The sequence below is a fragment of the Halichoerus grypus genome, chromosome 6 (assembly GCF_964656455.1).
Source record: "Halichoerus grypus chromosome 6, mHalGry1.hap1.1, whole genome shotgun sequence".
NCBI lineage: Eukaryota > Metazoa > Chordata > Mammalia > Carnivora > Phocidae > Halichoerus > Halichoerus grypus.
This window is the reverse complement of record NC_135717.1, coordinates 46,512,718-46,538,836: the sequence shown is the minus strand read 5'-3', so window position 1 is coordinate 46,538,836 and position 26,119 is coordinate 46,512,718. Positions and strand designations below refer to the sequence as shown.

At 36.4% G+C, this 26,119-nt stretch overlaps 1 protein-coding gene across 3 annotated transcripts in view; it reads left to right on the top strand.

The window, feature by feature from the left end:
• The window catches only part of PRKCQ (protein kinase C theta), a 183,870-nt gene that overhangs the window by 81,047 nt on the left and 76,704 nt on the right, over positions 1–26,119 (top strand). For all 3 annotated transcript variants that reach the window (XM_078075116.1, XM_078075118.1, XM_078075117.1), the window contains exons 9-12: positions 56–165; positions 907–1,024; positions 9,391–9,551; positions 13,529–13,702. In XM_078075116.1, coding sequence (XP_077931242.1) covers positions 56–165; positions 907–1,024; positions 9,391–9,551; positions 13,529–13,702 — 563 coding nt within the window. The remainder of the gene's footprint in view (positions 1–55; positions 166–906; positions 1,025–9,390; positions 9,552–13,528; positions 13,703–26,119) is intronic.

Here is a 26,119-nt window from a genome sequence, read left to right as displayed (position 1 = left end):
AAGTCCACTCAGTGAGTTCTGTTGCTCTTGCTCAGTGTGTCTTTCTCCTTTTCAGCATGTGGCATGAACGTACATCACAGATGCCAGACAAAGGTGGCCAACCTTTGTGGCATAAACCAGAAGCTAATGGCTGAAGCGCTGGCAATGATCGAGAGCACTCAACAGGTAGGAAAGGGGTTTAGGTTGAGTTCCTGCAATTTCAACTCAGCAAGGACTACTCCAGTCCTTTTGCCCTTTGAGCTGTGGGACAATGTGGAGTCTGTTCCTGAGCACTTGTCTTGACTCTGACTTTCATCCTCATATGCATATCCCCACTTTGAGATATTTATTTATTTAATGCATTTGAACTGCATAGATCTTTATAAGATCTTAAATTCTTTGTGGAAGGAGCAGGGGCAGAAACAAATTCATTAAAATTATTGAGGATTCATTACCAGCTTTATACCTATATACTTGCTAGAATCATCCCTAAAATGTGCACAGAACACGGAGTCCAGGGCAACTTTTGTCTTGCCATTTACTCACGTGCACAGCACTAGCATGTTGAACTTACATATCCAAGAACAAACCCTCTTCAAGTCCTGGTGTTGGTTATGTAAGTCTTTTTCCATCCATTGACCCTCCATTCTTATTTGTGACTGAATGATGTAGATACCATAGGAGAAACCAGTTGGCCCCCTGGAAAAATATGAAGGAAGTGAATATGTTCTGCTGGTGCATAAAATACAGTAGATAGACTCCTACAGCGTATGGGATCCTAAAAGAGTGCTAAAGGAAAGAAGAATGTTTGTTATCTAATGCATTTAGGAATCTTAAATGGATCTCATCCCCAAGGGCAGTAGGCTGAGCTGTCCTAGCAGGAGTGGGTGGGTGGGTGAGTGGTCTGACTGTTTGTTTATAATCTAGGCTCGCTGCTTAAGAGACACTGAACACATCTTCAGGGAAGGTCCGGTTGCAATTGGTCTCCCATGCTCCATAAAAGGTGAAGCAAGGCTGCCGTGTGTACCAGCACCTGGGAAAAAAGGTAGCTATCCTGATCCTCCGTAGAATCATTGTCCATAATTAATCTTGGTCAACCTTAACCTGAGTCCTCTGCATTTAAATTCTCCATTTACCTGGTCTGATAGGTAAGAGGCTCCTACTTCTTGGAAGTGAGACCAAAATGTGCCCCATTAGGAAACCTTTGTAAGAGGGTGGGAAGTGGGGGCAGGGAGAAAATGGGGTAGGTCTGTAGTGAAGAACTGCAAACGTTTCCTTAGAATTTTAGAATGTTACTTCCTGTCACCGTAAAAGGTTTTGCAAAAATAAATCTACCATAAATCTCAATGCCACAGGAGAAAAGGAAATTTAAGAGTAGAAAGGGGAAGAATAGTGGGGCCTCAGCATTCATCATTATGGAAATTTATCCAGCCTACTTTCTGAAAGTAGTTCATGAGAGGATATGCCTACATGAATCTGGGAACTGAATAATTTCAGCATACATTATAAAATACAGGTTTTCCCCACTATCCTAAAGTAGAGTATTTCTGTGAAAACTTTCTTTTAATTGAAGTATAATTAATATACAGTATTGCTTAGTTTCAGGTGTACAACATATTGATTCAACAATTCTGTATATTACTCAATGCTCATCTGTCACCATACAATGTTACTACAGTATTATTGACTATATTCCCTATGCCGTGCTTTTTATCTCTGTGACTTATTTATTTTGTAACTGGAAGTTTATACCTCTTAATCCCCTTTATTTCACCTGCTTCCCCACCCACTCTTTTGGCAACCACCAGTTCTCTATATTTAAGAATGTTTGGTTTGGTTTTGTTTTTTAGATTCCACATATAAGTGAAATTGTATGATATTTGTCTTTCTCTGTCTGACTTATTTCATTTACCATAATATCCTCCACATCCATTGTTGTCATAATGACAAGATCTCATTCCTTTTTATGGCTGACTAATATTCCATTGTATATATACCACATCTTCTTTATGCATTCATCTATTGATGGGCACTTGGATTGCTTCCATACTTTGGCTATTGTAAATAATACTGCAATAAACATAGGAATGCATATATCTTTTTGAGTTAGTGTTTTCATTTTCTTTAGGTATATACCCAGTAGTGGAATTACCAGATCATATGGTAGTTCTATTTTTAATTTTTTGAGGAACCTCCATACTGTTTTCCACAGTGGCTATACCTGTTTGCATTCCCACCACCAATGCATGTGGGTTCCTTTTTCTCTGCCTCCTTGCCAACACTTGCTATTTCTTGTCTTTTTGATACTAGCCATTCTGATACCTCATTGTGGTTTTGATTTGCATTTCCCTGACGATTGATGATGTTCAGCATCTTTTCATGTGTCTGTTGGTCATCAATATGTCTTTGGAAAAATGTCTGTTCAGGTCCTCTGCCCATTTTTTAATAGATTTTTTTTTTGGTGTTGAGTTATGTAAGTTCTTTATATATTTTGGATATTAACCCCTTATCAGATATATCTTTTGCAAACACCTTCTTCCATTTACTAGGTTGTCTTTTTGTTCTGTTTATGGTTTCCTTTGCTGTGCAGAAGTTTTTTTATTTTGATGTAGTCCCGATACATTATTTTTGCTTTTGTTTTCCTTGCCCAGGAGACGTATCCATAAACATGTTGCTAAGACTGATGTCCAAGAGATTACTGCCTGTGTCTTCTTTTAGGAGTTTTATGGTTTCAGGTCTCACACTTAGGTCTTAATCCATTGTGAGTTTTTTTGTGTGTATGGTGTAAGAAAGGGGTGCAGTTTTGTTCTTTTGCATGTAGCTGTCCAGTTTTCCCAGCAGCATTTGTTGAAAGGACTGTTTAAAAAAAAAGAAAGAAAAGACTGTTTTTTCCCCATTGATTATTCTTGCCTCTTTTGTCATAAATTCATTGACCATATAGGTATAGGTTTATTTCTGGACCCTCTATTCTGTTTTATTGATCTACATGTCTGTTTTGGTGTGAGTACCAAACTTTTGATTATTCTAGCTTTGTAGTGTTTCTTGAAGTCTGGGATTGTGATCTCCAGCTTTGTTCTTCCTCAAGATTGCCTTGGCTATTCTAGGTCTTTTGTGATTCCATACACATTTTAATATTATTTGTCCTAGTTCTGTGAAAAATGCTGTTCGTGTATTGATTGGGATTACACTGAATCTGTAGATTGCTTTGGGTAGTATGGATATTTTAACAATGTTAATTCTTCCAATCCATCAGCACAGAACATCTTTCCATTTGTTTTTGTCATCTTCAATTTCTTCAATCAGTGTTTTATAGTTTTCAGAGTAAATGTTTCACCTCCTTGGTTAAGTTTATTCCTAAGTATTTTATTCTTTTTGATGCAATTGTAAATGGGATTGTTTTCTTAATTTCTCTTTCCGCTACTTTGTTATTAGTGTATAGAAATGCAACAGATTTCTGTATATTAATTTTGCATTTTTTGACTTTCCTTTCATTAGTTCTAATAGTATTTGGGGGCCGTCTTTAGGGTTTTCTAAATATAATATGTCATTTGCAAATAGTGACAGTTTTACTTCTTCCTTATCAATTTGGGTGGTGTTTATTCCTTTTTCTTATGGCTGCAGCTAGGACTTTCACTACTGAATGGAATTAAAGTGGCTTGAGTGGACATCCTTATCTTGTCCTGATCTCGAGAAAAAGTTTTTAGTTCTTCACCATTGAGTATGATGTTAGCTGTGGGTTTGTCATGTGTGGTCTTTATTACGTTGAGGTGTTCCCTTTAAGCCCACTTTGTTGAGAGTTTTTATCATGAATGAATGTTGTATTTTGTCAAATGCTTTTTCTGCATCTGTTGAGATGACCATGTGGTTTTTATCCTTCTTCTTGTTAATGTGGTATGTCCCATTGATTGATTTGTAAATATTGAGCTACTCTTGCATCCTTGGAATAAAAGCCACTTGATTGTGGTAAATGATTTTTTTAATGTATTGCTGAATTCAGTTTGCTAATATTTTTTGAAGATTTTTACATCTAAGTTAATCAGAGATATTGGCCTACAGTTTTCTTTTTTGGTAGCATCTTTGCCTGGTTTTGGTATCAGGGTAATCCTGGCCTCATTGAATGAATTGGGAAGTTTTCCTTCTTGTATTTTTGGAATAGTTTGAGATGAATAGGTATTAACTTTTATTTAAGTGTTTGGTAGAATTCCCCTGAAAGCCATCTGGTCCTGGTGTTTTGTTGAGAGTTTTTGATTACTGATTCAATATGATTACTAGTAATCAATCAATCTGTTCAGATTTTGTATATCTTCAAGATTCAATCTTAGAATAAGTTTCTAGGAATTTATCCATTTCTTCTAGGTTGTCCAATTTGGTGGCACTCTATTTTTCATAATTTTTTTTTTATAATCCTTTGTATATCTGTGGTTAAGGTTGTTATTCTCCCCCTTCATTTGATTTTGAGTCTTCTTTTTTCCTGATGATTGTGACTAAAGGTTTTTCAATTTTGTTTACCTTTTCAAAGAACCATCTCTTGGTTTCATTGAATTTTTTATTGCTTTTTAGTTTCTATTTCATCTCTAATCTTTATTATTTCCTTCCTTCTACTATCTTTTGGCTTTGTTTGCTTTTGTTTTTCTAGCTCCTTTAGGTGTAAGGTTAGGTTGTTTATTTGGGATTTTTCTTATTTCTTGAGGTAGCCCTGTATTGCTATAAAGTTCCCTCTTAGAACTGCTTTTGCTATGGCCCAAAGATTTTACATCATTGTCTTTTTGTTTTTATTTGTCTCCATGTATTTTCTGATTTCCTCTTGAGTTGTTGACCCATTTGTTGTTTATGAGCATGTCCTTTAGCTCTATGTGTATGTTTTTTCCAGATTATTTTCTTGTAATTGATTTCCAGTTTCATACCATTGTGGTTGGAATGGAGGCTTGATATGACTTCAGTATCCTTAAATTTATTGACATTTTTTTGTGGCCTAACATGTGATGTATTCTGGAGAATGTCCCATGTGTGCTTGAAAAGAATGTGTATTCTGCTGTTTTGGGATGGAGTGTTCTGTATATATCTGTTAGGTCCATCTGCTCTAATATGTTGTTCAAAGCCACCGTTTCCTTATTGACCTTCTGTGTGGATATTTATCCATTGATGTAAGTGGTGTATTAAAATCCCCTACTATTATTGTATTACTGTCCATTTCTCCCTTTACATATGTTAATATTTGCTTTATATAATTTGGTACTCCAATGTTGGGTGCATAAATATTCACAATTTTATGTCCTCTTGTTGGATCGATTCCATTATCATTATGTAGTACCATTCTTTGTCTCCTGATACAGTCTTTGTCTTAAAGGCTCTTTTGTCTCATATAAGTATTGCTACCCCAGCCTTTTTTTTTTTTCTTCTGTTTGCATGGCATATGTTTTCCCAGTCTTTCATTTTCAGTCTGTATGTGTCTTTAGGTCTGAAGTGAGTCTCTTGTAGGCAGCATATAGATGGGTCTTGTTTTTTTATCCATTCAGGCATGCTATGACTTTTGATTGGAGCGCTTAGTATATTTATCTTTGAGGTAATTATTGATAGGTTTGTACTTACAGTCATTTTGTTAATTGTTTTCTAGCTGTTTTTGTAGTTTTTCTCTACTTTCTTTTTTCTTTCCTCCATTACTCTCTTTCATTGTGATTTGATGCCTTTCTTTAGTGTTATGCGTGGATTCCTTTCTCTTTATTTTTTGTGTATCTGTTATAGGCTTTTGATTTGTGTTTACCATTGGGTTCATATATAACCTCTTATGTGAACAGCAGTCTATATTATGTTGATGGTCACTTAAGTTCAAACACATTCTAAAAGTACTAAATTCTTACTCCTCCCCCACCTTTTATGTATATGATATCATATTTTACATCTTTTTATTTTGTGAATACCTTGACTCATTTTTATAGATATAACTGATTTTACTACTTTTGTGTTCTAACCACCATACTGGCTTTATAGTAATTAATCTACTACCTTTAATATATGTTTGCTCTTACCAGTGAAATTTTTTCCTTTCATAGTTTTCTTCTAATTATGGCCTTTTATTTTCACTTGAAGAATTCCCCTTAGCATTTGTTATAAAGCTGGTTTAGTGGTGATGAACTCCTTTAACTTTAGTTTGTCTGGGAAACTCTCTATCTCTCCTTCTATTCTGAATGATAGCCTTGCTGGATAGACTACTCTTGGTTGCAGGTTTTCTTCTTTCAACACTTTGAATATATCATGCCACTCTCTCTGGCCTGCAAAATTTCTGCTGAAAAATCAGCTATAGCTTTATGGGATTTCCCTTGTTTGTAACTGTTTTCTTTTCTCTTGCTGCTTTTAAGATCTCTCTCTTTATCATTATTTTTTGCCATTTTAATCATTATGTGTCTTGTTGTGGACCTCCTTGGGTTCATCTTGTTTGGGGCTCTCTGTGCCTCCTGGGCTTGAATGCCTATTTTTCCCCCAGATTAGGGAAGTTTTCAGCTATTATTTCTTCAAATAAATTTTCTGTCCCCCTTTCTCTCTCCTCTTTCTGGGATCCCTACAATGCGAATGTTGTTATTCTTGATGGTGTTGCCGAGTTCCCTAACTTATTCTTATATTTTGTTATTCTTTTTTCTTTTTGCTGTTCAGCTTGGTTCCTTTCTATTACTCTCTTTTTTTCAGATTGCTGATCTGTTTTTCTGCATTCTCTAATCTGCTGTTGATTCCCTCTAGTGTATTTTTATTTTAGTTATTGTATTCTAAAGCTCTGACTGGTTCTTTTTTTATATTTTTTATCTCTTTGATGAAGTTCTCACTGAGATCATGCACTGTTTTCTCAAGTCTGGGTGTATCTTTATGACTACTACTTTGAATTCTTTATCAGGAAAGTTGGTTATCTCCATTTCATTTAACTCTTTCACTGTGATTTTGTCTTGTTCTTTCATTTGAGATAGCTCTCTGTCTCATTTTGTCTATCTGTGTTTGTTTCTGTGTATTAGGTAATTCAGCTACATCTCCTGGTCTTGAAAGTAGTGGCCTTGATGAGAAGAGGTCCTATGGTGTCATGAAGTGCAGTCCCCCTGGTCATCATAACTGGGAGCTCTAGAGGTGTCCCTGGCTGGACTGCATGTACCTTACTGGGGAGGCTGAGCCATAATTGCCTTCAGCCCAGCAGGCTGCACTGACCCACTTTGCCTGCTATGGGTGCACAGGGCAGGGTTTCTTCCCCAAGCTTTTGAGGGGTCTGTCTAAAGCCACTGTGGGGCTGTTGGTGGGTGGGGCCAGCAGTGAGCCTATCTAGAGTTAGCCTTTCTGCCACAGCTGCAGGTACACTGAGTGGCAGGGATTGCTCCCTGCACAGCCAGCTGAGACTGAATTGTTGGAACAAGGGGTGCACTGGTGTGTGAAGTTATCTCCCCTGTGCCCCAGATGGGGAGAAACTTCGGAGTGGTACTGGTCCCTACTGGGGTTTCTTGTGGGGTGTGGTGGGGCAAGAACTGCTTTGGAGAGATGCCTGCTGAAGTGGGCAGATTGAATGGGGCAGGTCCACAGGTGATTGTTGGGGCAGAGCACATGGTGCTAGCAAGGTAGATGGCTCTCACAACCATCTGGCTATCTTGGCTTGGGAAGGGAAAGAGAAACAGTGCCCGCCAACAGTTTTGTTCCCAGAGAAATCTCCTCAAGATCCCTGACCCTCCAGCACACATTCTGAGATTAATTCATAGATCTCCTTCATGTATACCGCAGACATTTTTTAAACTGCTGCTTCTGTGCTGTCTTGGGCCAAGTTATTATGGTGGTTCTTTAAGTTCTATATGGTAGGGACTCAGCTTCCTGTCACCTTCCTACTCTCCTCAAAGTTAAGGTCGCTGATTTTTAAAGCTCCCAATTTTAAGCCCCACTGGTTTTCAGAGCCAAATGTTACTGGGATGTGTCTTCCCAGTGCAGGCCCCCATGCCACAGGTGCCCTCTGTGGCATCTGGTCCTCCAGCTTCTCTGTGCTTGTGGTGTCCCTCCCATTTGTGGCTGGTCTCATGTGGGTTTGGTTCCCAACTGTATCTCTAGTCCTTCTATCTTTCTAAATGTTTCCTCTTGTCTATAATCAACTGTGGAAGGTCTGTTCTGCCAGTCTTCAGGTCGTTTTCAGTGATAGTTGTATAGATGTAGCCGTTATCTTGCTGTGCTCATGGGATGAGGTAAGCTCAGGATCCTCCTTCTCTGCCATCTTCCCCATGACTCCCCCATGAAATTTTTTATAAGCCAAAATAGCATAAAGCAAAGAAGCAATTACTGGTAATTTATATAGAACGATTTTTTAGTATTCCCAGACCCAAAAAATCACCTTAGGCTTTTCTAAAAGCTTAGAACACATGTTGCTAACTGAGGCACAGAATACTCGACATCAAGCACAGATGCTCACACAGTTCAAAACTCTGGATGCTGGATGCTGAGCTGCTGAGTGCAGTTACTGGGGAAGGGCCTGGGTGGCACCACTCTTGATGCTCAGGTTCACTGCCTCTTGCTGGCTTGCTGCAAAACCAATGCTGAATCTCATTTGCACTTTTCTTTTTTCTGTAAAAGAGAAAATCCTCTCCAGATTTTTTTTTCGGTTAGTGAAAACAGGTAGTAATATAGATCTTTCATGAAAGCAAAGTGGCAAACGTGAACTTTCAAAACATGGGGGATGCCTGTATTTATTTTCCTTGGATTTAGGGAAAAGATGAAAAGTAAATCTGGAGATTGAAAATAAAAGAAATGTCATTACTCCATCCACAAAAAAAGAAACAAAATCATGTGATGTGATAGAGGTTCTGTTGTAAAATGGCGGTCATATCACAATATATAAATGTATCAAGTCAACATGTTGTACACCTTAAATTAACATATGATGTGTCAAATATATTTCAATAAAAAGAAAATAAATGTTAAAAAGTTTTCTGCACTTCCTCTGGCATTGGGTGAGGAACAAATTGGCTGATTTTAATACAGCGAGGGATGAGGCAATTCAGATCTCCATCAGTCTGCTTTCCATTTCCTCATCCCTCACATGCAACATCACATGTTGCCACTGTGCCTGTGAGCCATGCAAGTAGCTGAGAACCATTTTTCCTCGAGTTTGGTTAAAATCTCTATTTGTGCATGATTTGACATGATTTAAAGTGCTCCTTTGTTTTGCATCTATGGTCTTTTGCTAATTAGAATATGTTTCTTAACATGAAATTTCTCCCAGTTTGTCGGGTAGATAAGAGATACAGTCCATGCCCCAAATGCCGGGCTCACAGGGGGCCCTTCTCCCCATTTTTGTGGATGGAGCCTCAGAGTGGGAAGTGGAAGAGAATGTGTTCTCAAAATAACCAGAATGATCCTCCATTGTTTCTTGTTTACTTTTAACCACTAGCTTGCTATTTTCAGAGCCTCAGGGAATCTCTTGGGAGTCTCCTTTGGATGGGATGGAGAAAATATGCCATCGTCCAGAACCTGAACCGAACATAGAAAGACCATCTGTACATATGAAACTAAAAATCGAGGATTTTATCTTGCACAAAATGTTGGGGAAAGGAAGTTTTGGCAAGGTATGATAGTATACTATAGAATTCTACAGACCAAATTATAGAAATTAAAAAGCAAAACTCCTAAACTCATGGGACGAGAACCAGTCGTGGGTGTGGAAAGAACATTCTTGTGCATTTTTTGACAGGATAGAGAGGGGTCTGAATAAGTGTTTTAGAGGGGGTGGGGGATGGGTGAGCCTGGTGATGAGTATTAAGAAGTGCACATATTGCATGGAGCACTGGGTGTTATATGCAAACAATGAATCATGGAACACTACATCAAAAACTAATGATGTGTACTGTATGGTGACTAACATAATAAATTATAATAAAAAATAATATGAATGAGTAAATAAATAAATAAATAAGGAAACCCAGGAACTCTAGGAAGTAGTGGCCTCTGCTTCCCTGGGAATCATTGTTCCCAATCCATTTTGATTCAAATTGTGTGTACGTCCCACACAATTATGAGTTTGGTATATTTGGACATCAAAGAAATGAAAAGCTGCCTCAGCCAGTTTCTATTTCTTATAGTTTTTTTTTTGGTTGTTGTTTTTCTTTTGCTCTCTTCTCAAACTTGGAGTGTTGTTTTACTTTGAATGCAATTTTTTTTTCTCTATCAAATGTCCTCAGTCTTGTATTAGTTTGCTAGGACAAATGTAGCAAAATATCACAGGCTGAGTGATTCAAACAACAGAAATTTATTTTCTTATCCTTCTGGAGGCTGGAAGTCTAAGACTTAAGTGTCAGTAGGGTTGTTTCTTCTTTTTTTTTTTTTAATTTTTTATTGTTATGTTAATCACCATACATTACATCATTAGTTTTTGATGTAGTGTTCCATGATTCATTGTTTGTGCATAACACCCAGTGCTCCATGCAGAACGTGCCCTCTTTAATACCCATCACCGGGCTAACCCATCCTCCCACCCCCCTCCCCTCTAGAACCCTCAGTTTGTTTTTCAGAGTCCATCGTCTCTCATGGTTCGTCTCCCCCTCCGATTTCCCCCCCTTCCTTCTTCCCCTCCTGCTATCTTCTTCTTTTTTTTTTTTTCTTAACATATATGCATTATTTGTTTCAGAGGTACAGATCTGAGATTCAACAGTCTTGCACAATTCACAGTGCTCACCATAGCACATACCCTCCCCAGTGTCTATCACCCAGCCACCGCATCCCTCCCACCCCGCACCACTCCAGCAACCCTCAGTTTGTTTCCTGAGATTAAGAATTCCTTATATCAGTGAGGTCATATAATACAGGTCTTTCTCTGATTGACTTATTTCGCTCAGTATAACAATAGGGTTGTTTCTTCTGAAGTCTCTCTTTGGCTTGTAAATAGTCACCTTCTCCCTGTGTCTTCACATCGTCCCTCTGTGTATCTCTGTGTCCTAATCTCTTCTTAAAAGGATGCTAGTCATGCTGGATTAGAGCCCACCCTAATGAACTTACTTTAAATATTACCTCTGTAAAGACCCTGCCTCCAAATACAGTCACATTGTGAGGTCCTGGGGTTTAGGACTTCAGGAGGTAAATTTTTCAGAGGGGACACAATTCACTTCATAACAAAGCTGTAGCTTGATAGTCATGAGAAAAGTTTCATGGGGAAAGTCCCTCCTCTAAATCCTTCCTGCCACACACTCAAGTTATGGGCTGCCTCTGTCAGTCACAAAGGACAAGAGGAAAAGGAGGAAGATGACACAATTTAACGATCAACTATCAGTGATGGAAAAAAATTTTCAAGCTAGCGAATATAAAGAAAGATGCCTTGGAACATGAGCCTTGAGATTATTCTAGATATTAAGGTTATCTACTATATTAATGACACTCTCTGTTGTTTTATTCTTGGATGAAACTCCTAGGAAAATTTTAGCCAGAGACTACCATTCTATGAATTTGTACATCCAAAGCCAGCATTATGCTCCACACCTGCTCACCAGACTTTGGCTGGGAAACTCACCCAGTTTATTTAATAATAAACTAGAATGCAACTGAGCATCACCACAGCTGAATCACATTATGCTACAATTGGGTTTGGATTTAAACACCAGTGCATTGCTTTTGGCAAAATCTGTTCTGCCCTGCAAACTAGCTGATATCCATTAATTCTTTTAGTTCATTTCCACAATAATATGAAACACAGCAGGCTCATTTGGTGTTAATCTGTGTAATAGGCAATTTTATAGCTAGTCTTCATTATAATTTAGCATCAATTAATGTGCAATTATAACCTGTTACCAAAAATTGAAAGCCCATTATAGAGATGGAAATTGCCTTTTCAGCTTCTTAGTTTATGGCTGGTTTGGGGATGTTTATTGAAAGAAACAATTACCAAAAGAGCACTTTTAATTGTTAATGAAATGTTTATCTTTCTTTGTTCCCATGTGGGTTTCTATATTTGAACAAGGTTAATAAGAAAGACATTAAGTTAAACCTACAAGCCTTAGTAAAATATCCCAAGGGACAAGAGAGCCTCAGTTATCCTCTGCCTATGTCCAAAGCAGTATGTCCCTCGGTCCCTACAGACCGAGAAGACTGAAGCAGGGACCCAAAGACAGGAGGACAAAGCACCAAAGCAAAATGGGACAGCCATATTTCCCTTTCTTACAACACTGAGGATACTCCAAAACTTGTTTTTCTTATTTCTTTTGGCTCTAGATAGGAAGTATGGTTTCTCGCCAAAATGGTAGCCTCTATATATTCTTATTCTCAATTTACTTTGAAGGCCAGAAAAAAAAAAGCATTGTTTTCCAGGGATATGCATATCATCCATTTGCCTGCAATCTCATCTAAGTTCTATGCCCTCTATCAAGCCAGCTACCCCAAAGCTATATATCTGCACCATATTATTTTAAATATAGACACATGCATTTTCAGTACTGGTTTGGTGTCATTGACTTTGACATTCCCTGAAAGTCAAGAAACAAACGACAAGTATTCTTAATAACTATCATTTAGAGAGTATTTTATAGTTTCCAAATCATTTTCCCATGTGGTAGTCATTTGATTTTCACAACGGTCCTGCAAGTTGGAGAATGTCATGACAATTATCTCTTTTACATATTAGGAAACCAAAGCCCAGAGAGGTTAATTGGTTTGCCCACATTCCCACAGCTAGTAAAAGACACCCAAGCTGGAGTTTTCTGTTTCCAAATGCCATGTCCTCACAACTGTCAATCGTCTGTTGCTGCATCATTTGCAAAAGCAAAAGTTGTAGAAACTCTCCATTATAGGCCATCTGGTGTCCTTTCATATAAGATTCATGAAATCAAGTAGAAAAAGTAAATTTGGAATTATATTTTTTCCACTGAGTAGCTCCATGAATTTGAGCAAGTGAAGTTACTCTTTAAACCCAGTTGTTGTTGTTTTTTTATTACTGTCTGTCTTGTGGAGAGTCCTGAGCTAAGAATTAGATAGCACATATAAAGTATACCGGAGTGTGTGATACATAGTAGGTCCTAAACATGGCATTAGTGCCTATGCCATTGGATGAAATGGTGTACGCTCTTTAAGCATATAAGGACAGCTTTATTCCCTTGTATTCTTTTTTCACCTTGAAAAACTGGGTAAAACTCAGAGCTAAGTTTTATGCTTATTTGCACGGATGTTTCAAGTGTAATCAAATCCTCCTCTCTGCTACTTGTCTTGCTTCCTTCAGTATGCACTTAGTCTCTGGGAATTTATATTATAAATTTACTCAGGTCCCTGGGCAGACAGTTCATACTTTTTCAAACAGAATTTTTCAGGGACTGACAATAACCCATCCAATTGTACAGTAGTTTTGTGGAACCCTTTGAAAGGCACAAAGCAAGTATGAAACTACTAGGTAATATCCTAAAATCAGTGAAGTACTCTATTTTGTCTCTATAAAGGGGATAGAAGGGGATTAGAGAAGAAATCCTCTTTTCTCACGCAAAACAGATCTCTCTCAGGATTTTGTCTCTTCTTTAATGAGTGTGAGATCAAATTCTAAAATAAAGTGACTTCTTACCCTTCCTTCTAGGTCTTCCTAGCAGAGTTCAAGAAAACCAATCAATTTTTCGCAATAAAAGCCTTAAAGAAAGACGTGGTTTTGATGGACGATGATGTTGAGTGCACGATGGTAGAGAAGAGAGTTCTCTCTTTGGCCTGGGAGCATCCGTTCTTAACGCACATGTTCTGTACATTCCAGACCAAGGTAAGGCTTCTACTTGGACAACTCTTCATCTACCTTTCACCCAGCAAACATGCAGGTCTAAGCAGGGTGCCCCTGTGGAGCCCTCATTGGGAGACATGGGGAATTGTTGCCATAATTTTCTTCTTTACCTTTCAGCTCACTTTCCATTTGTCCAAACGAGTTTCTTCTCCAAACACCACTGAGATATTATTTTGAATTTTTTAACATAGTCAGTTGGGAAAGGGCTTTACTTCTGGGTTTGTCTATTTGCTTGTGTTTTAGAATTTGGTTTAATTTATATAACAAGGATTCTAAGCAGCCTGTGACTTGCTTGATGAATCAGTGCTTTGTGAGGGAGAAAGAATATATCTACCAGACATATATTTGAAGAGACAAAAGTTGGACAGTAGATCAAAATGCATGTGCACTATTATTTTCCTACATATGGCCAGCAGAGAAGCAGCCTTTACAGTGGGCTTTATCAGTGAGTGAGGCCTGAACAGTGAGGTGAAAGGGTGAATTCTCTCTGAAGGTTCTATTATTCTGGGACGATTCTCTTCCTGATCTCCTTATTCCTTAAAAGTTTCTTTTTAATTGCCTATTTTTTTGTGACTCAAAAGTTATTTAAGATCATTATAGATAATTTGGAAATGCTTTACACTCAAAGAAGAAAATCATTTATAATCTTACCATCTGGGTATACTCACCATTAATACTTTGAAGTTTAACCTTCTAGACTTTTCCCCCCACTGCATTGTGTAAAATAAAAATAGAAACCCACTGTAAATACCTACTATTCTGTAACTGATGTTTTCAACACTCTCTTACGTGCATTTCCTCCCATCTGTGAATATTCTACATGATTTATCTAATTAGGACATTTCTAACTTTCTGTTCTGATTTAAATAACACTGAAATGAACATCCTTGTAGATTAGTCTTCATGCACAAGCATTATGATTTTCTCTTTTCATTTTTCTACTCTCCTTCACCCTCTCCACATTGTATATGGCCTAAAATAATAAGCAGACCCATGTGGGACTGTGTGATTAAGATCCAAAGAGCATGAAGACTTTATTCTGTTGTTCTGTTTCAAGACTGTATTATAATGTTCTACCTTAATGTAAATATGAGTGACAGAGGGCTTCTAAGCTGCCCCAATCACAGAATGTAGTAGTGTTCAGGAAAATGTGGGAATCACTTAGAAAATGTAGATGGCAACTAGGCCTTTCATCACTATTTCCCCAGCTCCCAATAGATTCTCAACAGATGTTTAATGAAGGAATAAATGCATACATATACTTAGATAAAAGAAAGAGAAACCAGATGATTTTTTTTTAAAAAAGCACTTAATAATCATATATAGTATCCAAAGCACCATGGAAGGTATGGAAATATATAATAATAGTTACTTACCTCAGGAATTTCATACTATAATACTAAAGGGGCAGGAGTGATTCTTCTAACAGTGGTAAGTGATACCAAGTTACAGAATGCAGACTCTACATCCCAGAGCTGAGAGAAACTAGAAATTAGAGTATAAGTAGGTGGAAAGGGTCTTGGGCAGGAGAGGTGTGGGTGGCTAGAAGAGAAAGCAGGAAGGAATGAAGGGATAATAAGCTATTTAAGAGAAGGTAGGCTCATTTTCTGCAGCAAGAAAGAGTTTGAAATTTCTTGTATGAGTTAGAGAGATTTCCTCCCAGAAATTTCCTCCTGGAGATCATAAATGTCTGTCACTATGTTACTAAAAGGCAAAGTGAGGAGTTCTGTCATGTGCTCATAGTCTGCGTCCGAATTGTCTGTGTATGCTGGGGTGTGCAATGTCACTTCTTCTCTTGAAATATTGTGAGGCTTGTATCGAACTGCTAAATACACTTAAGACCAGGCCTCTAGGAGCATGATGTAATCAAACTTCATCTGGTACTTTCTCCCTGCTGTTTATGTATACATACAAATATATGTACACACACACACACATATATGTATATGTATAATATGTGTGTTATATATGTAATATATAATACATATTGCATACATATACATATTGTGTATGTATAATATATGTATTGTATATGTATAATAGATATTATACATATTGTATATGTATACATATTATATATGTATAATGTATTGTATATGTATAATATATAAATTTGTGTAATTCTATACATATATATTTGTATGTCTATTTTGTATATATTGTATATATACACATATATATCTGTATGTATGACTGTTTTTTTATCTTATGGGAAAAGCTCTTATGAATCCCGCTTTGTAGAAAATATATTCCCTCTCATAGAGCTTCAGGCCAGTGTTTGCTACTTTTCTTCTCACGGGAGGTGCTCTTAAGGTTCCATGCAGCTGTAATGTTTTAACAAAACCAGAGAAGGAAACGCATGAGGCAAAGTGGCAGAGAATATGTACATCAGTGTAAAAATAACTGGCTCATTACTTAGATTTCAAGGAATTTAGTCCTTTTAGAAATAAGGGATGGGGGGAAAATCTTGCATTATACTTTCCCAAGGACACTGAGTTGTTTTTGAGATGTCCTGACTTATTCAGATCTTGCATGTCATACTGAATAACCAATTAAATACCACAGGTGAGTGTAAAAAGCAACAATTGAAATGAATGGTGATTTGCTGTGGGAACATTTTGGAAGTTGCCTTTCTTGAGGGAATGAGTTACCTTTGCACACTAATGAAGATATTAGATAACATAAATGAACTATTTACTTTTCTGGGGAGTTGTTATTTTTAGGAAAACTTATTCCTTGGCTTTCTACCTCCAAAGAGCCCAGCTGTTGAATGCCAGGTTACTCAGGAGATTCTGAAGAACAGTTATTCACCTGTTATTTATTATTATTTTTGTTGAAGTATAATAGACATACAATATTCTATTAGTTTCAAGTGTACATCATAGTGATTCAGTATTTTTATACATCACAAAATGATCCTCTTGATAAGTGTAGTTACCACCCATCACCATAAAAAGTTATTATAATATCATTAACTATATTTTCTGTGCTAAATATTATATCCTGTGACTTACTTATCTTATAACTGAAAGTTTGTATCTCTTAATACCCATCATCTATTTCAATCACCCCCCCAAACCCTCCCCACTCAGGTGACTCACAGTTTGTTTCCTGTATCTATAAGTCAGTTTCTGTTTTGTTTTGTTTGTTTTATTAGATTCTACATATAAGTGAGATCATACAGTATTTGTCTTTCTCCATCTGACTTATTTCACTTAGCATAATACCCTCTAGTTTCATTCATGTTGTCACAGATGGCAACATTTCATATGTTTTTACAGCTGAGCAATGTTCTATTGTATGTATGTGTATGTGATATATATACATATACACATATCTCACGTATTCTCTATCCGTTCATCTGTTGATGGACATTTAGGTGGCTTCCATATATTGGTTACTGTAAATAATGAATATAAGGATGCATATGTTTCTTCAAATTGGTGTTTTTTTTTTCCTTTGGTTAAATATCCAGAAGTGGAGTTGCTGGATCATACGGTAGTTGTATTTTTAACTTTTGAGGAACTCCACACTGTTTCCCACAGTGGCTGCACCTGTTTATATTCCCACCAAGTGTATGAGTGTTCCCTTTTCTCCACATCCTCACTAATACTTGTGATTTTTTTGTCTTTCTGTTAGTAGCCAATCTGAGAAGTGTGAGGTGATTTTGATTTGTGATTTTGATTTGCATTTCCCTGATAATTAGTGATGTTGAGAATTTTTTCACATACCTATTGGCCATCTGTATGTCTTCTTCAGGAAAATGTTTATTCAAGTTGTATGCCCATTTTTTAATCCAGTAGTTTGGGGTTTTTTTAATAATAAACTGTGTAAGTTCTTTATCTATTTTGGATATAACACCTTATCAGATGTATAATTTGCAAATATCATCTCCCATTCAGTAGGTTGCTATTTCATTTTGTTGATGGTGTCCTTCACTGTGCAAAATCTTTGTAGTTTGATGTAAACCCACTTGTTTACTTTAGCTTTTGTTGCCCTTGCTTAAGGATACTGGTCCAAAAAAATATTGCTAAGATAGATGTCAAAGAGCTTACTCTCTATGTTCTCTTCTAAGAGTTTTATGGTTGAAGGTCTTACGTTCAAGTCTTTAATCCATTTTGAATTTATTTTTCTATAGAATGTAAGATAGTGGCCCAGTTTTCCCAACACCATTTATTGAAGGCATAATCTAATGTCATAGATTAATTGACCATAAGTGTGTGAATTTATACCTGGGATCTCTGTTCTATTCTGTTGATCTGTGTATCTGTTTTTTGGCCAGTACCATACAGTTTTGATTACTATAGCTTTGTAATATAGTTTGAAATCTGGGCTTGTGATACCTCCAGCTTTGTTCTTCTTTCTCAAGATTGCTTTGGATACTCAGGGTCTTTTGTGGTTCCATACAAATTTTAGAATCCTTTGTTCTAGTTCTGTGAAAATATACCATTGGTATTTTGATTGGGATTGTATTGATTCTGTAGATACCTTTAGGTAGTACAGACATTTTAACAATATTAATTCTTCCAATCCATGAGCATGGTATATCTTCAATTTGTGTTGTCTTCAGTTTCTTTCACCAGTGTCTTAGAGTCTTCGGAGCACAGGTTTTTCACCTCCTTGATAAAATTTATTCCTAGGTACTTAATTCTTTTTGATGCCTTGTAAATGGGATTGCTTTCTTAATTTCTCTTTCTGATAGTTCATTTTTAGTGTATAGTAACCAATGCAACCAATTTCTGTATGTTAATTTTGTATCTTGTGACTTTACTGAATTCATTAATTAGATCTAGTAGTTTTTTGGTGGAGTCTTTAGAGTTTTGTGTATATAGTATCTCATCTGCAAATAATGACAGTTTTACTCTTTTCCAATTTGGATGCCTTTTATTTTTTTTTCTTGACTAATTGCTCTGGCTAAGCGTTCCAATACTATGATGAATAAAAGAAGTGAAAATAGGCATCCTTGTCTTGTTCCTGATCTTAGAGGAAAAGCTTAGAGCTTTTTACTATTGAGTATGATGTTAGCTATGGGTTTGTCATATATGGTCTTTATTATGTTGAGGTACATTACTATTATACCCACTTTGTTGATAATTTTTATCCTAAATGGATGTTGAGTTTTGTCAAATACTTTTTCTGTGTTGAGATAATCATGTGATTTTTATCCTTTGTTTTGTTAATGTGGTGTATCACATTGATTTCTGGATGCTGAACTATTCTTGTATCCCTGTAATAAATCCCAGTTGAGAGTGGTGAGTTACATTTTTAATGTGTTATTGAATTCAGTTTGCTAAAATCTTGTTGAGGATTTTTTAATCTATATTCATCAGGGATATTGTTCTGTAATTTTTTTTTAAAGATTTTTTATTTATTTATCTGAGAGAGAGAATGGGAGACAGAGAGCATGAGAGGGGGGAGGATCAGAGGGAGAAGCAGACTCCCCGCTGAGCAGGGAGCCCGATGCGGGACTCGATCCCGGGACTCCAGGATCATGACCTGAGCCGAAGGCAGTCGCTTAACCAACTGAGCCACCCAGGCGCCCCTGTAATTTTCTTTTTTGTGTGTGGTGACTTTGGTTTGGTTTCAGGGTAATGCTGGCCTTGTAAAATGAAGTATTCCTTCCTCTTCAATTTGTTTGAATGATTTGAGAAGGATAGGTACTAACTGTTCTTTAATGTTTGGTAGAATTCACCAGTGAAGCCATCTGGTCCTGTACCGGTATTTGGGGGGAGTTTTTAATTACTGATTCATCATTAAAATCAGTCTATTTAGATTTTCTATATCTTATTATCTTATTTTCTATATCTTCATGAATCAGTCTCAATGTTGTATGTTTGTAGGAATTTATCCACTTCTTCTAGGTTTTTCATTTTTTTGGTGTATAATTCTTCATAGTATGCTCTTATGATCCTTTGTATTTTTGTGGTCAGTTTGTAACTTCTCTCATTTCTGATTTTATTTTGGCCCCTCTCTTTTTTCTTGATGAGTTTGTTAGTAAACCAGATTTTAGTTTCTTTAATCTTTTTTTTTTAAAAGATTGATTGATTGATTGATTGAGAGACAGAGAGCACATGAGAGGGGAGAGAAGCAGAGGGAGAGGGAGAAGCAGGCTCCCTGGGAGCCTGACACAGGGCTTGATCACAGGACCCTGAGATCATGACCTGAGCCGAAGGCAGATGCTTAACCAACTGAGCCACCCAGGTACCCCAGTTTCTTTAATCTTTTCTATAGTTTTCTTTTTTTTTAGACTCTATTCCATTTATTTCCATTATGATCTTTATTATTTCCTTCCTTCTAACTTTCGATTTTGCTTTTTTCTAGTTCCTTTATTTGTGAAGTTAAATTGTTTATTTCAGAATTTTTCTTGTTTCTTAAGGTAGACCTGTATTGCTATAAACTTTTCTCTTAGAACTTCTTTGGGGGAGAGTCCCATAGATTTTGGAAAGATGTGTCTCCATTTTCATTTGTTTCCAGGTATTTTTAAATTTCATCTTTAATTTCTTTGTTGACCCGTTGGTTGTTTAATAGCATGTTGTTTAGCCTCCATGTTTTATGTGTCTTCACTTTTCTTCTGTAAATGCTTTCTAGTTTCATACTGTTGTGGTGGAAAAGATACTTGATATAATTTCATTGTTCTTGAATTTGTTGAGACTTCTTTTGTGGCCTAACATATGATTTACCCTGTAGAATTTTCCAAGTGCACATGAAGAGAATGTATATTCTGTTGTTTTGGATTAAATTTTCTGTACTATCAAGTCCATCTGGTCTAATGTGTCATTTAATGTCAGTGTTTTCTTACAGCTTTTCTGTCTGGATGATGTCTCCATTGATATAGGTGGTGTATTAAAGTGCCCTACTTTTATTGTATTATCAATTGTATTGCTATCAATTTCTCCCTTAGGTTTGTTAATATTTGCTTATTACATATAGGTGCTTCTATGTTGGGTGCATAAATACTTATGAATGTTATATCTTCTTCTTGGACTGATCCCTTGATTATTATTTAATCCCTTTTGTGTGTGTGTGCTTTCTAACAATCTTTGTTTAATGTCTATTTTGTCTGATAGAAGTATTGCTCCATCCCTTCACTTTCAATCTGTATGTCTTTAGATCTGAAGTGAGTTTCTTGTAGGCAGCACATAGGTGGATCTTATTTTTTTTATCCATTCAGCTATCCTATGTCTATTGATTGGAGCATTTAGTCCATTTACATTTAAATTAATTATTAATAGGTATGTACTTCTATCTTGTTGATTGGTTTCTGGTTGCCTTTGTAGTTCTTTTTTTCTCTCTTCTTTTGATATCTTCCCTTGTAGTTTGATGGTTTTCTTTAGTGTTATATATGGGTTCCTTTCTCTTTACTTTGTGCATATCTATTGTAGGTTTTTGGTTTCTCAGTACCATGACATGTGTGTGTGTATACACTATCAGCCTATATATATATGTGTGTGTGTGTGTGACTATGTACTTGAAGCTGATAGTTGCTTAAGTTTGTACACATTCTGAAAATACAATATCCCCCATCTTGTTTTTGATGTCATATTTTATATCTTTATTTTGTGTATCCCTGAACTTCTTATTGTAGTTATAATTGATTTTACTGTTTTGCCTGATCAACTTTCATACTAGCTTTTTAAATGGCTGATCCACTGCCTTTACTATATAATTGCCTTTGCCAGTGAGATTTATTCTTTAATATATTTTTTTTAATTTTTAAAAATTTTTCATTGAAGTATATTTGACATACAATATTATATTAGATTCAAGTGTACAACATATTGATTTGGCAATTATATACATTATGAAATGCTTAAATGATAAGTGTAGTTAGCATTTGTCACCATACAAAGGTATTACAGTATTATTAACTGTATTCCGTACACTAAAATTTTCATCCCTGTGACTTATTTTATAACTGGAAATTTGTACTTCTTAATCTTCTTCACTTATTTTGCCCATCTATACAAGTCCTCACCTGAGGCAACTACCAGTTTGTTCTCTGTATTTATGTGTCCTTTTCTGTTTTTGTTAGTTTATACATTTGTTTTCTCTTTAGTATTCCACATATAAGTGAAATCATATAGTATTTGTCTTTGTGTGACTCCTTTCACTTAGCCTAATACCCTCTAGGTCCGTCCATGTTGTTGCAGATGGCAAGATCTAATTCTTTATTTGGCTAATATTCCATTTTACACACACACACACACACACACACACACCGCTTCTTTAGCATTTATCTATTGATAGACACTTAGGTGGCTTCCACATCTTTGCTGTTATAAATAATACTACATTGAACATGGGGGTGCATATATCATTTTGAATTAATGTTTTCTTTTTCTTTAGGTAAATACCCAGAAATAGAATTCCTAGATCATATGGTACTTCTAATTTTAATTTTTATATCCTTTATTTTTAATGGCTATCTCAATTTACGTTCCCACCAACAGTGCATGATGGTTCCCTTTTCTCTACATCCTCTCCAACACTTGTTCTTTCTTTCTTTAAATTTGAGAATTGCTGACACACAAGGTTACATTAGTTTCAGTTGTTATTTCTTGTCTTTTTAATACTAGCAATTGTAACAGATGTGAGGTGATATCTCATTGTGGTTTTGATTTTCATTTCCCTGATAGCAATGTTGAGCATATTTTCATGTGTTTGTTGGCCAACTATATGTCTTCTTTGGAAAAATGTTTGTTCAAGTGCTCTGTCCATTTTTTTTTTTTTTTAAGATTTTATTTTTTTATTTGACAGAGAGAGACGCAGCGAGAGAGGGAACACAAGCGGGGGGAGTGGGAGAGGGAGAAGCAGGCTCCCTGCTGAGCAGGGAGCCCGATGTGGGGCTCGATCCCAGGACCCTGGGATCAGGACCTGAGCCAAAGGCAGACGCTTAACGACTGAGCCACCCAGGCACCCCGCTCTGTCCATTTTTTAACCAGATTGTTCTGTTGCTGCTGTTGTTGTTGTTTTGGTGTTGAGTTTTTTCTGTATTTTGGATAATAACTCCTCATTGAATAATCATTTGCAAATAACTTCTTTCATTCAGTAGGTTGCCTTTTTGTCTTGTTCATGGTTTCTTTCACTGTGCAAAAATTTTGTAATTTGATGTGGTCCAAATATTTACTTTTGCTTATGTTTCCTTTGCCTTAGAAGACAGATCCAGAAAAAATACTGCTAAGGCTGTTCTCCAAGATTTTACTGCCTATGTTTTTTCTGTAGGACTTCTTTGGCTTTGGGTTTTACAGTTAGATTTTAATCCATTTAAAATTTTTGTGTGTATGGTATAAAAAAGTGGTCTAGTTTCTTTTTTCTTTTTTGGCATATAATCATCCAGTTTTCCAAATACCATTTACTGAAGACAGTGTATTTTCCCCTTTGTATATTCATGCCACCTTTGTCACAGATAATTGACAATATAAGCATGAGTTTATTTCTGGTCTCTCTCTTCCATTGATGTATGTGTCCGGTTTTGTGCTGGTACCATACTGTTTTGATTACTTTAGCTTTGTAGTATATTTTGAAATCTAGGATTGTGTTACCCTTAGCTTTATTCCTTTCTCAAGGTTGCATTGGCTATTTGAAGTCTGTTGTGGTGCCATACAAATTTAGAACTATTTGTTGTAGTTCTGTGAAAACTACTATTAATATTTTGATAGGGATTACATTGGAGTGTAGATTGATTTGGGTAGTACAGACATTTAGTCAATATTAATTCTTCCAACCCATGAACATGGAATATCTGTCCCTTCATTTATGTCATCTTCAATTTCTTTCATCAGTGTCTTACAAGTTTTCAGAATACAGGATATTCTCCTCTTTGGTTAAATTTAATCCTAAATATTTTAAGCTTTTTGATGCAATTTTGTAAGTGGGATTGTTTTCTTAATTTTTTTTCTGTTCATTGTTAGTGTAAAAATGCAACTGATTTCTGTATATTAATTTTGTATTTGGTAACTTCACTGAATTCATTTATCCTATAGTTTTTTAGTGGAGTAATCACAGTTTTGTATATATAGTATCATATATCTTCAAATACAGTTTTACTTCTTCCTTACAAATTTGGATGCCTTTTATTTTTCTTATCTGTTGCTGTGGCTAGGATTTCAAGTACTGTGTTGAATAAAAATGGCAAAAATGGATATCCTTGTCTTGTTCCTGGTCTTGTTTTAATCCTGATCACCACTGAGTGTGATGTTAGCTGTGTATCTGTCATAAACAGTTTTTATTATGTTGAGGTATGTTCCCTCTAGGTCCATTTTGTTGTGTTTTTACCATGAACAGATGTTAAATTTTGTCAAATGCTTTTTCTATTGAGATGATCATATGACTTTTTTTTTTTAATTTTATTATGTTATCTTAATCACCATCAATACATCATTAGTTTTTGATGTGGTGATCCACGATCCACTGTTTTCGTATAACCCCCAGTGCTCTATGCAGTACGTGCCCTCCTTAATACCCATCACCAGGCTAACCAATCCCCCCTCCCCCTTCCCTCTAAAACCCTCTTTGTTTCTCAGAGTCCATAGTCTCTCATGGTTCATCTCTCCCTCCAATTCCCCCCCTTCATTTTTCCCTTCCTTCTCCTAATGTCCTCCATGCTATTCCTTATGTTCCACAAATAAGTGAAACCATATGATAATTGACTTTCGATGCTTGACTTATTTCACTTAGCATAATCTCCTCCAGTCCCATCCATGTTGATGTAAAAGTTGGGTATTCGTCCTTTCTGATGGCTGAGTAATATTCCATTGTATACATGGACCACATCTTCTTTATCCATTCATCTGTTGAAGGGCATCTCGGCTCTTTCCACAGTTTGGCTATTGCAGACATTGCTGCTATGAACATTGGGGTGCATATGGCCCTTCTTTTCACTACATCTGTGTCTTTGGGGTAAATATTACCCAGTAGTGCAATTGCTGGGTCATAGGGTAGCTCTATTTTTAAATTTTTGAAGCACCTCCACACTGTTTTCCAAAGTGGCCGTACCAACTTGTGTTCCCACCAACAGTATAAGAGGGTTCCCCTTTCTCCACAACCTCTCCAACATTTGTTGTTTCTTTCCCTGTCCATTTTTGCCATTCTAACTGGTATAAGGTGGTATCTCAGTGTGGTTTTGATTTGGATTTCCCTGATGGCTAATGATGATGAACATTTTTTCATGTGTCTGTTAGCCATTTGTATGTCTTCTTCAGAGAAGTGTCTTTTCATATTTCTGCCCACTTTTTGACTTGATTATTTGTTTTTTGGGTGTTGAGTTTGAGAAGTTCTTTATAGATTTTGGATACCAGCCCTTTATCTGTAGTGTCATTTGCAAATATCTTCTCCCATTCTGTGGGCTGCCTCTTTGTTTTGTTGACTGTTTCCTTTGCTGTGCAGAAGCTTTTTATCTTGATGAAGTCCCAAAAGTTCATTTTTGCTTTTGTTTCACTAGCTTTTGGAGATGTATCTTGAAAGAAGTTGCTGTGGCCGATGTCAAAGAGGTCACTGCCTATGTTCTCCTCTAGGATTTTGATGGATTCCTGTCTCACATTGAGGTCTTTCATCCACTTTGAGATTATCTTTGTGAATGGTGTTAGAGAATGGTCGAGTTTCATTCTTCTGCATGTGGCTGTCCAATTTTCCCAGCACCATTTATTGAAGAGACTGTCTTTTTTCCATTGCATGTTTTTTCCTGCTTCGTCAAATATTATTATTGCACATAGAGTTGAGGGTCCATATCTGGGTTCTCTATTCTGTTCCATTGGTCTATATGTCTGTTTCTGTGCCAGTACCATGCTGTCTTGGTGATCACAGCTTTGTAATATAGCTTGAAATCGGGCAACGTGATGCCCCCAGCTTTGTTTTTCTTTTTCAACATCTCCTTGGCAATTCGGGGTCTTTTCTGATTCCATACAAATTTTAGGATTGTTTGTTCCAGCACTTTGAAAAATGTCATTGGAATTTTGATCGGGATGGCATTGAAGGTATAGATTGCTCTGGGTAGCATAGACATTTTAACAATGTTTATTCTTCCGATCCATGAGCATGGAATATTTTTCCATCTTTTTGTATCTTCTTCAATTTCTTTCATGAGTGTTCTGTAGTTCCAAGAGTATAGATCCTTTACCTCTTTGGTTAGGTTTATTCTGAGGTATCTTATGGTTTTTGGTGCTATTGTAAATGGAATCGTTTCCCTAATTTCTCTTTCTGCAGATGCGTTGTTAGTGTATAAGAAAACAACTGATTTCTGTGCATTGATTTTGTATCCTGCCACATTACTGAATTGTTGTATGAGTCCTAGTAATTTGGGGGTGGAGTCTTTTGGGTTTTCCACATAAAGTATCATGTCGTCTGCGAAAAGAGAGAGTTTGACTTCTTCTTTGCCAATTTGAATACCTTTTATTTCTTTTT